The sequence below is a fragment of the Ochotona curzoniae genome, unplaced genomic scaffold, assembly GCF_017591425.1.
Source record: "Ochotona curzoniae isolate NIBS_2020 unplaced genomic scaffold, NIBS_Ocur_1.0 contig_3819, whole genome shotgun sequence".
NCBI lineage: Eukaryota > Metazoa > Chordata > Mammalia > Lagomorpha > Ochotonidae > Ochotona > Ochotona curzoniae.
Genome location: NW_024466004.1, coordinates 27,907,865 through 27,919,973, shown reverse-complemented (window position 1 = coordinate 27,919,973; position 12,109 = coordinate 27,907,865). Strand labels below are relative to the sequence as shown.

The following is a 12,109-nucleotide window of genomic DNA, read 5'->3' as shown; positions in this document are numbered from 1 at the left end:
GCTAACTGCCTGATTAACCAATCTAAGCCATATAGATTTATTAAAACACTGCACCTGTATTCCATAAAAAATAGCTACTACATTTTGGTCAATTTTTGTAAAACAATGAAAAATGATGCCAAGCACAAATGATAACAAAGGATAATCCTTGAAATGTTCATTGTAGCTAATTTCAAGGGAGAGAGAAAGAGAGAGAGGAACAGCACACTGAAATATTATCAACCTCCTAGAATCAAAACGTTAGCAGTCAGTATAACACTTGTGCTGATAATGATAAATAACAGAAAACTAACAAATGTGAGCTTTAATTTTTGCCCCTTGAATTGGAAATTAATTTTAATTTTATGGTTGATAAGAAATACAAAAATGCACTGTTAATGGATACATGTTGGAATATATTTGAGTTACTTGAAATTTAGTACTTATTTACTTGAGAGGCACAGGGACGGGGAAGAGAGGGAAAACTTGTGCATGTCACAGTCTACTCCCTCCAGTTTTGCTCCTCAAATTCCTATGATGCCTGGGACTGAAGCCAAGACGTCAGGATCTGGTCATGGAATCTGATCATCAGTCCAGCGTGGATAAAAGAACTTCAATTCCTTAACCAATTCCCGTGACCTTCCCAGATCTGCAAGCAGGAAGCGAGCCACAGCTGCAGTGGAAAGCAAGTCCAGCCACTCTGATGTGGGATGAAAGCACACCAACCACTGTCCTCATCCAAAGGCCAAATGGTCACCCCCAGCACTCACTACTGAACATGGATTTGGTTCCCAGGTAAGAGGAATTTTAATAATGTCAAAATGGAACCATATGACTCTATCTCTCATGTTCTAAATTAATAACAGAGATGTGGGATTTTCAACACCTCGGAAAATCTAGGTGAAAAGTAGGAGAAATTAAGAGAGAGAGAGAGAGAGAGAGAGAGAGAGAGAGAGAGAGAGAGAGAGAGAATATGACACCTTGAAAGAGCAGACAGAAACTCAGAAAAAAAAATAATCACAAGGGATATACACAGACAGGAGTTACAACCAAGAAAGCTTTTGAATTTACCCTCTGACTCATGAAATAAACTACAGAAGCCCATGGTTTACCAGATTATGTATTTGTAGACTAATACAAAATAAGATTTTACTAACACAAGTGTCTATTTCTGTCTTAATCCACATACATGTCGTTCTTCATAATAATCAAATTTAATGGTGGTTATTTTTCTTCGCTTATATCTGGGCCACAAAATAAGTTGATAGTAAGAAAAGCATGAGCTTCATCAGGGTGCTAACAGTGGCAACAAATAAATCTATCAACTTTTTTTTAAATTAAAAAAAATTCTCCAAATTTAGCTTCTCAGGCTCCAGATTTAGGCCATTTTTACATTAAATGGAACATGCCCTTCTTAGACTACTACAAATAATTGGCTACATGTCTTAGAAACATTTAGACAGCCTAACACAGAGGATGGATAGTTGATCTACTTATGTTGCCACTTACCAATCATTGTTCAGAACTTTGTGGGCACTCAATAAGTTTTCCAGAATAAGTAAGATTAAAGAAATACTGCAAAAATGCATGAAAATAATTGATGAAGGTGACTATGGTGTCAAATGACATACATTTGTTTTCAAGGAAAGCTAGACATTATCAAAGGCAGACTCAGACATCTAGCATACAGTAGTGATCTCTAACAAGTATAAAAAATACATACAGAAAGTTGCCCTGGTAAGACTTGTGGGGCATCTTTTAGAGCTCCGGGACTTGTTGGAGAAATAACAGAAATGGAAGGCCTCTCCATCTTCTGAGATTCAAAGGAACTGGAACCTACAATGGTAAAATATTAAGTAGTAGTATTTCTCAAGAGGGGAACACATTGTTTTCTATGAAATGTCAAATTTATCTAATATTTATAGGTAAACATAATTTACACCATTGAGAATAGAATCTAGTTTTGAAGGAATTACTACGGTCATTATTTTATTTTCTTTGGCAATGCACTATTAAGCATATTCAAAGTGGTAATGCACAATGTTTCCACCTGTTTCGATTTGAATGTGTGAGCCCCCATTTCTGGAGGGCACCATAACTGCACAAGTTCATGCACAGCCATACAAGATCTAATTTTTAGAGAAAAGGAAGGTGGAGCCTGACATGTCAATCATCTTAATCCACAGATCACTTTCACACTGTTCTTAGGGAGCAATTAAAATGAATGAATATAGAATATAATTTATGAGCAGCATCTAAGCCTACATTTCGTCACTGCCTACAACCAAATTTATCACCTCTGTTATAGTTCTCATTTTACAAAAGAGTCTCTTTAATTTCTGAGAGTGTTGAGTCTAGAACTTCTCGAGCAACTTGCCTCAACTTGTTGCGAGGAGGAAAACTTTCCTCTGAGCCACTGCAGGAGGATGCCTTCACCAACATGCCCTGACACACACAGCAGAGTTGCACTTCTATACAAGGTGATCAGTCTAACGAGGGTAACTCAAAGCCATTCAAAACTCAGGAAAGACTTCACTGAGAAATATCACAGACGAAGCATTGTCTGAAGGTGTGAAACACGTTTTTGAATACACTGACAAATGAATTAATCATTTTGTCACATGCCATCAGCTTGTGCCCTCCAAAAAAGATTGTCCATGGTCAAAAAAATAGTGCTATGAGATTATCTGACACCATGTTTTTTTTTTTTAATTCAGGTATCTTTAACATAAAATTTTCCAGGATCTCAGAATAGGAACATTATTGCATCCAACATTGTCTATTTCCAATGAGACAGCAACCAGTTAAATTTTTAATAGTGTCAATATCAAGTTACTGTAATTAGTCCCATCTCCCTCTTGTTTTAGTCACCAGAAAACTCAAAGCAAATTCTGGACCCCCCTCTAGCACATATGAACACGTGTTACTCATTTATATGATAACCTAGTCTCTGGTTCCTTATTTAACCTACTCATGTATATTTTTTTCCTTGCTAATTGCTTTTAATGTTTTTTGGCTACATTGTTTTGAAAACTTTTTAACAGTTTATTCCACTACGGCTTTAAATTTACAAAATAAACATCATGAAGTAATCCTATGAGTTCCCATATACACCACATGGAACTCCCCCACTTAATTTCCCTGTTATCAAAACTCATATTAGTACAATTGTCACATTAAAAAATCACACTCAACTTTCCCTATTTTTAAGATCCAAATTATGCCTTCCACCCTTTCAACTTCCACTAATCAGCATTCTGGGTTTAGCTGGGACAACACGTATGGTGTGATGGAGTATTATTCTGCCATTAAAACAGAATGAAAATCTTTCACTTGTAGCAAAATGGTTAGAACTGAGGTATATAATATGAAGTCAAACAAGTTAGAGACATTACTCTGTAATTTAATGTTGATTCACTGCAAAGTCAATGTTTTGGTCACTTCCACATCATGAAGGACAATTCGTTACCTGTCTGTTAGTGTTGTATACAATAGCCTCTTCACTTACTGGACTGCGTTTAATCCCCATGTGGATAATTCTGCAACCCTCTTGCCTCACAGTCCTTTGACCCCTATGGGGTTCAGTGAGCATACTCCAACTATTCCGCCTCATGCCCATTCACCCTACCTGACACTGCTGAGCAGTGCTACTGGCTACAGTGCCTATCTCCTTCACTAGAACGCTAAGGACACTGATCTGTTTATCAATCTAAATGAATAATCCACAGGATATTTTAGACTAGTTTTTAATTGTTCCATGAAAACATGACATGCCAAAACAACAGACACATTGTATATCGGTTCAATTGCTGTGATTATTTGTTTATTTGTTTGTTTACTGGTATAATTCCATAGGCCCAGGGATGTCTTCTCCCTCTACTCCCCCCCGCAAAAAACCTCCTTTTCCTGCCACTGATTTCCAGTATATTATTACATTAGTATAGTCCTTCAAAAATAGTCATAAGTCAGTTTCTAGTATTTAAGTGTATCCTGACAATTCACAATATATATTTACTTATGGCAAAGTCAGCTATTATTGGTATAATAATTTGGTTCTACAAAGGTATTAACTGTTGAATTGCAGTGCACTGCCAATGAAAAGAACTTTATAGGCACAAATATGGATAGAAAAAGAGCTCTCCAATAATTAGGATTTCTGTGGGTTTCCCATGATTATCAGGGTTGTAAGTCTATTTGGTGGAGACAGCCTTAGAATGGTAATACTAATCATTTAGCAAGTAACTACAGAAAATGGTAACTCTTCATTCTTCAATTTAAAGTGATCCATTTTGTAACGACAAAGACATCTTATACTCACTGGACTCCAGTGGAGGATGGGAGCTCTCAGGAATCCGGGGAATGTCACTAAAAGAAACGATACGGTGAAAATTCCATTAGCTTAACCACCCACCCTGAGGCACTCACAGCCCATTTTATTTTAGTAATGTGAAAAATCCTTTTAGGTCTTTACAGATGTAGAAATGGAGGAGAGTTACTATTTAGGCAACTTCTAATGTGCATGAATGTCAAACACCACAAAAAAGAAACTGCAATAAAAATAAGTTTTTATATATTTAATAGCAAAACACTTTACCATGACAACTGATCTAATATTGTGGCCAAAATTACCACAATATTTTTACTACCAAAACAGCAGGTTTTGGAAATAAAAAATGTTAAAAAGGTAATATCTTACTTTGATTCTCAAAAATCAAAATGACACACATTTTACACATCAGTAATATGTTTTACAAACACATCTGAAAGAGTTGACTGAATGAAAGGGATGGAAACACCTCCTGATGATAGAGTGATGGGGTGGAGACTGTAGGCAGTTAATAAAAAGAAAAGGATGAATTGCTTTGGAAATTAAAAGTGGTTCAAGCTTGCAACAGAAAAAAGCCAAAATATTTTTATATATGTGAATATGTAATCCATATACACATATATACCTTTTATAGAGATGCAAGGCTCTCTATATTGAGGTTAGCTAAATATATGACTATTCACTTTGTGGTCAGAAAGTGACTTATGAGAACCACCCATTCCTGTCACACTTAGAAATTACTCTGATGAATATTTCATACCACCTCAGCTCAATCCATTTTTCACTACGACCTTAGAAATCCTGGATCATCTTTGCGGAATTGCCTGTGCTGCACTGCACTACTTTACTTCTCACTTTCCAGATATTTTAGTGGCAATATAAAGTGAAAAATACGCAATTATTATTGTGACACATTAAAGTAGACTGGAGTTAGCTAGTGCTAACACAACTTTTAATCTATTTCTTAAAGATTTTGAATCATATACCTGGTGACCTAACTGCACTTTGATTTTTTTTTTCACTTTGGCAAGAAATGGAAACAGAAAAGCTTCTATATTTGCTTTCCTTTATTTCACATTTTTTTGTGTGAGGTAATTTTTTTACCACCAACATTTTATACATTCTCCAATGACAATATAATTTAAGTTAATTATTTTACAAGTAAAATCTATTATATATTCTGTGCAATTAAAATTTTCTATTAACATAATTTATGTTAATAGAAACAAAACAAAAAAAAACTACTACTTTATCCTATTTATCTTCTGCTGTCTTCTTCTTCTTTTTAAAAAAAAGGATTATTAATTTTTATTGCAAAGTCAGACATATAAAGAGGAGGAGAGACAGAGAGGAAGATCTTCCATTAGCTGATCCACTCCCCAAGTGAACACATTGGCCAGAGCTACACCGATCCAAAGCCAAGAGCCAGGAACTTTCCCCAGGTCTCACACGGGGGTGCAGGGTCCCAGGGCTTTGGGCCGTCTTCGACTGCTTTTCCCAGGCCACAGGCAAGGAGCTGGATAACATGCAGGACCACTGGGATTAGAACCGGTGCCCATATGGGATCCTGGTGTGTTCAAGGCAAGGATTTTAGCCACCAGGCCACTGCGCTGGGCCCTGTTGTCTTCTTTTCAATTCACTGAAGTAAATAAAAGTTGTGAAAACTGCATACACAATTTTCTGAATAGGATGTCTTCGAAAGTTAATTCTAAAGTCAGTTATTAAAACTGTAAATTTGGAAGCTTAAAGCCAGGTATAGGATCTATTTTTATATATTTTTGAAAGAAGAAATTTGGAAAATTTGCTGAAAAATTTCAAGATTAATCTAAATAAAAACTTAATATTAATTACTTCAACAACCTTTTCTAGGCCTAAATTTCCACCTGACATCTGTTTGTTTTTTCAGTACTTCTTACATGTTATTTGGTAAATAGTTACCGTAACAGGTGTAATCATAAAGAGGAAGATACTATATTCAGTAGGTTCAAGAAAATGGTCAATATTCCAAGGTGGTTGAGGTTTCTCAGATTGTGATGAATGATGTGCTTATAAGTTGTTTTTAGAATGATTCTTGAACCACATTATGCCATCAAATCGAGAACAAACATTTGTTTTCTATTCTCAATTATAGGTACTGAAAAGAACTATGTGAAGCATACTTATTAAAATGTAGTCAGAATTATTTCTACAATTACACGTTAACCTGACAGTTGATGTCAGCTTTTTAAATTCAAATAATACTTTCTGTAATTCACATCATCCTGAATTCCAAAATTATAGATAGCATAAAATCTGGCTATATAGATGACTGAGTAATTTATATAAAGTAAAATATTATTCCAGTCTACTTTAACGATCAGTTTTTATATCATCATGAATTAAAAATATTAAAGTTGATTTTGTAATCCATAATATATTTGAAAAGTATTTGGCAATGTGCACAGTGCTTGATTTTAAATTTTGTGTTTAATAGTTCTGATATATTTTCCAGTTTACTTACCTCTTTTCCAGCCTTATATTTACCTCAGCACTATAACATGGCATGTGAAACTAGCATATAGTGTCGTTACTTTTTAAAACTATGTTCAACACTTTAGCAAATTCTCTTAAGTCTTACTCTACTCTTAAGTCACAACTTAAAATTGGTTGCAGTTTCCTTTTATTTTAGAGTTTTATATATTATTATTATTCTTTGACATAGGGTTATATACTTTCAGTTGTTTGAGAACTAGGATGATTATACTGTATTCTATGTCTTGCATTGACAGATTCATGAGAACAAAAAAAAAAGTCAACACTTTTTCAACATAAAAATGTCTTCTGTTAATAGCTCTATACAAGGTTGGGGAATAAGAGACTAATCATTTTCAAAAACACATTCAAATACTTTGCTAACTATAATGAGATGGCTGAAAAAGCCCTCTGGAAATTATAGCCTGGTAAAACCAATATTTTCTTCTGGGCTTTGTGAGTTTTCCAGAAATTACTAATAATTTAGAGAATCCTCAAAATAGACATAAAAAACATCTTATTGGCTGTAGATAGTCAAATTATGCTGAAAATGTGTTTTTAAAAATATAATACCCAGTATTATAACCAATTAAAATGTAAAAATATTTGCTACCACTTATTTAATTTTAAATAAATTTGGGACTTATCTGGATAAAGATACAAAAAATACTCTTATAGAATAATAAAAAGTTCATCTAGACAAATGAAATGAATATTTATAGTACTGCAAGTAGATTTGCTTGTGACTCACTGGAAAGACTATTTACTAAATAAGTATTAGTAAAAGCAAATATTTCTGCCATTAATATGAGATATTTTACTTTCTACGTATGAAAAATACGTATCAATCCTTCTTCATATTACAGTTGTTAAATGTGGAGCTTCTAAAATGTACGGAAGAAAACTCAGTATTCAATTTTAAAAATTAAGATTTTTTTTTAAAATCTAAACTATATGCCCATTATTGATAAAAATTATCCATGTTAACATGTACTATATGAATGTATAAATTTCTTTTTAAAACCTTGCTAATACATGTAATTTACTAAACTTAAGAAGTAAGTTTTTTTTAGCCTTACCCAATAGGCCTTGAAACAATAATTTCAACTTGAGGTTCTGATTTTGATTCTAAAATAATGTTGTAAACTTCTTCATTTGTAGCTCCCGGCAGGGGTTTACCATTCCATTCTAGAACTTCATCCCCTTGAATTTAAAAAAAAGGGTATTTTTTTACCTTATATATTATTTTTCTTTTTCTTATGTTTTTTCTTTTCTTTTAGCAAAAAAAAAAAAAAAACACAAAACATATACAAATAGTTTAAGTAAGTTCTGCTTTCCAAAGCAACTTGATTGTCATATAATGTAAGCTAAATGTCTCTTCTAAATACCTTTTTCTTTTCTTTGTTTATCTCTTTTTCTTCCCCCAGATATTACTAATCACCGGAAATAGTACAATACAAAACTATCTTTATCTTTTGAGATACACCAGAAAGAATATAAAAATAATCTCATGCTATGGGATGGAATCAGCACAGCCTAACTGAAAATATTAAAAAAATAATAAGAATCAGCAGCATGCCCTTCATACAATAAATGTAGGCGGCTCTATATGGGAAAAATTCTTAGTAAACTGCACAGAAATCCTGTTTTATTTTTGGTAAAAACAGCAATTAACATTGTCAGCATAACTTTTTTTTTTCAATTACAAATAATGCCTTATTTTTCTTTTCTTTCTCTCTTTTTTAACCAGATGCACAACAGAATAAAAATGCATGAAAGAATTTGAAATCGCACCCATAGGGTAACACAGGTAGCTATGGCAAAGTTACAAAGCAAGCAGATGTAAAACTTGCATGACAGTTAACCCACTTCCAGATGTTCAAAGCACAGACATTCTATACTTAATTTATGCTGTGAAGATTAAAGTGTAAGTAGAAAATATTTTGAGATAATAACAAATCCATACAGTACAGATTAGTTTGTTCAACAGTTCAAGATTAATCATGAGAGCCTTATAATATGTTAAAATATATGGATTAACAAAGTATGGTTGCTACTTTAACTAGAAATTTTACCATAGATCATTTAGGGAAAATTGTTTATTTTCAAAAACAGTTAAAATATTTATTTCAAAAATATTGACTTAATAGTTAAACAAGTTTTGATTCCAAGTGGTTCTCTGCTAAGGATTTTTGGATATACAACACCTAGAAGGCTGAGATGAAATTTCTCTCAACTCAAAGACACACGGAAGTGTCTTAATGTTCTGAGGTTCCCATATATTCTTGTCGTTCTCAGTGTCTAGAATGTTTCAGTAGCTAAGTAAAAATGTGCTACAGTAATTGTTAAACATCATTATACGTGTTAAAGTTAGGCCATAAGCATATTTTTTCTTTAAATTTTTGGCTTTTTATTTAAAAAGTAGGAAAAATTATTATAGCTATTTTAAAGTAATTGTTCTATTATAAGTAAAAAATTAACTTGTAATATTCAAAGTTACAAATACATATGTAAAAAATCACATACATTGTGTTTTCATGAAACATTATGTTTATCACAAAAGACTTCTAATGATTGGCTCTAAGTAGTTACCTGGAACAGTTTTCAAGCAGGCAATCAATATACTTTACCACAAAACAAGTAAATAATTATTGACTTATTAGGAGTATTTTCAAATGTTTTTGACTAAAACAAGTAAGTTAACATCATGGTGCTATATATATATATTATTTATTTATTTAGACCAGAAAAAGCCTGTGAAGTGATACTTACCCTGATGTTTCCTATCCTATTATGTTCTACAGAATTTTTAAAATGGTGGGTATAGTTTTAAAAATGAACAGAAATCAGAAATTATTTTTACCATCCAGTAATGAGCTAAATTTTATAAAAGCACTTAATAAAATTCTCTTTTATAGATAGGAACCTGCAAACAAAGTGCTTAATATCAAATTCACTGAATGCAAGCATTTACTTATCTATGCTTTCTTTAAAACTACATATGCATATATACCCATACATATCTTTATAAGCTGATATATATTTATATATATTTATGATATATATACATAAAATGTGTTTCAGCAGAGATGGAGACAAAGATGAAAATGAACTTCCTTCTTGGGTCCTTAAACATACTGGCACAGAAATAATCTAGAAGGAAAAAACTTTAATAAAATAGATCATCTTTATCTGAGGATCCGAGTGGAGGCAGGTGGTACTACGAAGTTAGTAATCAGTTACTGCCACAGGCAGGGGCCTATCAGAAACCACAGTTTAAAAGTAACTTAAGATGAGTTTTGAAAGGAATTCAAAAGCACAGCCAAAAGGTAACCAGGTAGACAGTTAACTCTATTTTGGAGGCAAAACTTTCAGAACATTCAAGACAGACTGCAATTGTTAGAGAATTGGATGCATCGGGTGATACAGCTAGAAAGTTATGACCAGAAAAACTGATTACCAGTATACAAAAAACCGACTTATTAGAAAGGAATTTATCAATGTCAATTTTATCTTAGATGGTTAAATCAAGTAGCAGTGCAGAGCACGGACTTAAAGAGGGATAAGACTGGGGAAAATTACGACAACATAAAAGTAACATCATAAATGTTGCAGAAAGATCATACTGACTTAAAATCACATGGTAGCTTTATAGGTGAATGATGTTTATATCAAGCAGAAAAAAAAACTTCCTAAATTGTAAGGCAAATCAAATAGCATGCATGATCCAGTATACATGAAATTTAACTCTTTAAATACTTCAATTTCTTAATGTGAAAACTGCACTTTCTACACTTCAGTTATCATTGTTTAAATTGGCTTTTAACGTTTTAGTATTAAGTTTCTCAGGCTTAGAGTTCATGAGATTGCTAAATTATTCATTAAAGATATTTACACTTAATTATTCATTGAAGGTATTTTACTAAAAACACCCCCATTTTAGTAACTTAAGTATTCTATCAAAGCAAAAATACAAAATCAAAACCTTAAAACTGGATATGCAAGATGAAGTTTAACACTTGAAAATATAGCTTAGAGAGGTTTATCCCCATTGTGTTATGGGTTAGCAATCAAATCCACAGCTTAGCTGACTTGAAGCTCTTTTCATTGGTAAACTGCATACAAACACTCTAAAAAAAAAAAGACTTGTACTAAACTCTAAAGTAATCATTTGGAATAAATATTTTAACATGGTGTTAACTAAAGTGAAAAGTAAACAACCTACCAAATTAGATTTTAAAATGTGTTATTATGTAATGTATAGTGTATTTGAATACATAAATCATTTTACTATGTCGTCTGCAAGTTACAGAACATAAATTTTCAAGTACTGAGAAATAACACATCAACATGACTAAAATGCATCTCATTTAAAGTGACAAATATTTTATTGCAAAATTAGCCTAAAAATGTGGTTATGATTATGTTTTCTAAAAAGATGACTTCAGTAAAAGTGCTTTTAGGACATTATGAATAACTTAAGTCATTACTCTAGCTAAAGTTGTCAACTAATTAAATGATAAAACATTTACTTAACTAAGAAGTTATTAGATTTTAAGTTACATAGCAATACTACAGATTCACCTATAAAACTGAAAACTCTTAGCATTTTGCACCTATTTCTTTTTACATGACTAAAAGATTTTTGTTCCTACTTGCTCCAATTGCTATGATAGGTGGTATCTATTTTTGCAACATTCATATCAGGAAAAATAGTTGTACTCATGCATTAAATTAGTTGACTTAATTTAATACCATATAAATATATATGCATATATATATATATATATATATATATAGTTAATCCCAAGCTGAAAATTACCAACTAACAAATAATAAATGAACTAAGCGTTAAAGAAGAAAGTTTACCTGCTCTTAGATGTCCAACTACATCTGCTAGGCTACCCTTCTTTACTTTGGTGATGAAAGCACCAAGGCGTCCTAAGTCAGTCATTTTTCCTCCAACAACCTGCATAATTACAAGTGTGTAAGTTCCCAAGACTCACGATGAAATAGAAGTTTATTTGCTGAGGTACTAACACATATTCATTTATAATATACTTACAATGAGTGTAGGGACTTCCGTAATAAAATACATTTTTACTAAAAATGGACAGGTCAGTAAGTATATTGGTGGAAACAAAACATTTCTTTGTTTGTGATGACTGCTTATCTTAACAGAATTTGGGTAATGCTCTCCTACACTACCAATAAAAGGATACTGTGAATAACATACACACTTAAACCTAAAGATGGCTGTCAGGCATCTTTATACTTAATTTGAAACAGCAA

The 12,109-nt window shown here is 32.4% G+C and overlaps 1 protein-coding gene across 1 annotated transcript in view; it reads right to left on the bottom strand.

Moving 5' to 3' along the window:
- Positions 1 to 12,109, bottom strand: part of RIMS1 (regulating synaptic membrane exocytosis 1) — a 446,205-nt gene that overhangs the window by 141,371 nt on the left and 292,725 nt on the right. Inside the window, 4 exon segments of the mRNA XM_040983625.1 lie at positions 1,703 to 1,815; positions 4,298 to 4,344; positions 7,897 to 8,020; positions 11,687 to 11,786. Coding sequence (XP_040839559.1) covers positions 1,703 to 1,815; positions 4,298 to 4,344; positions 7,897 to 8,020; positions 11,687 to 11,786 — 384 coding nt within the window.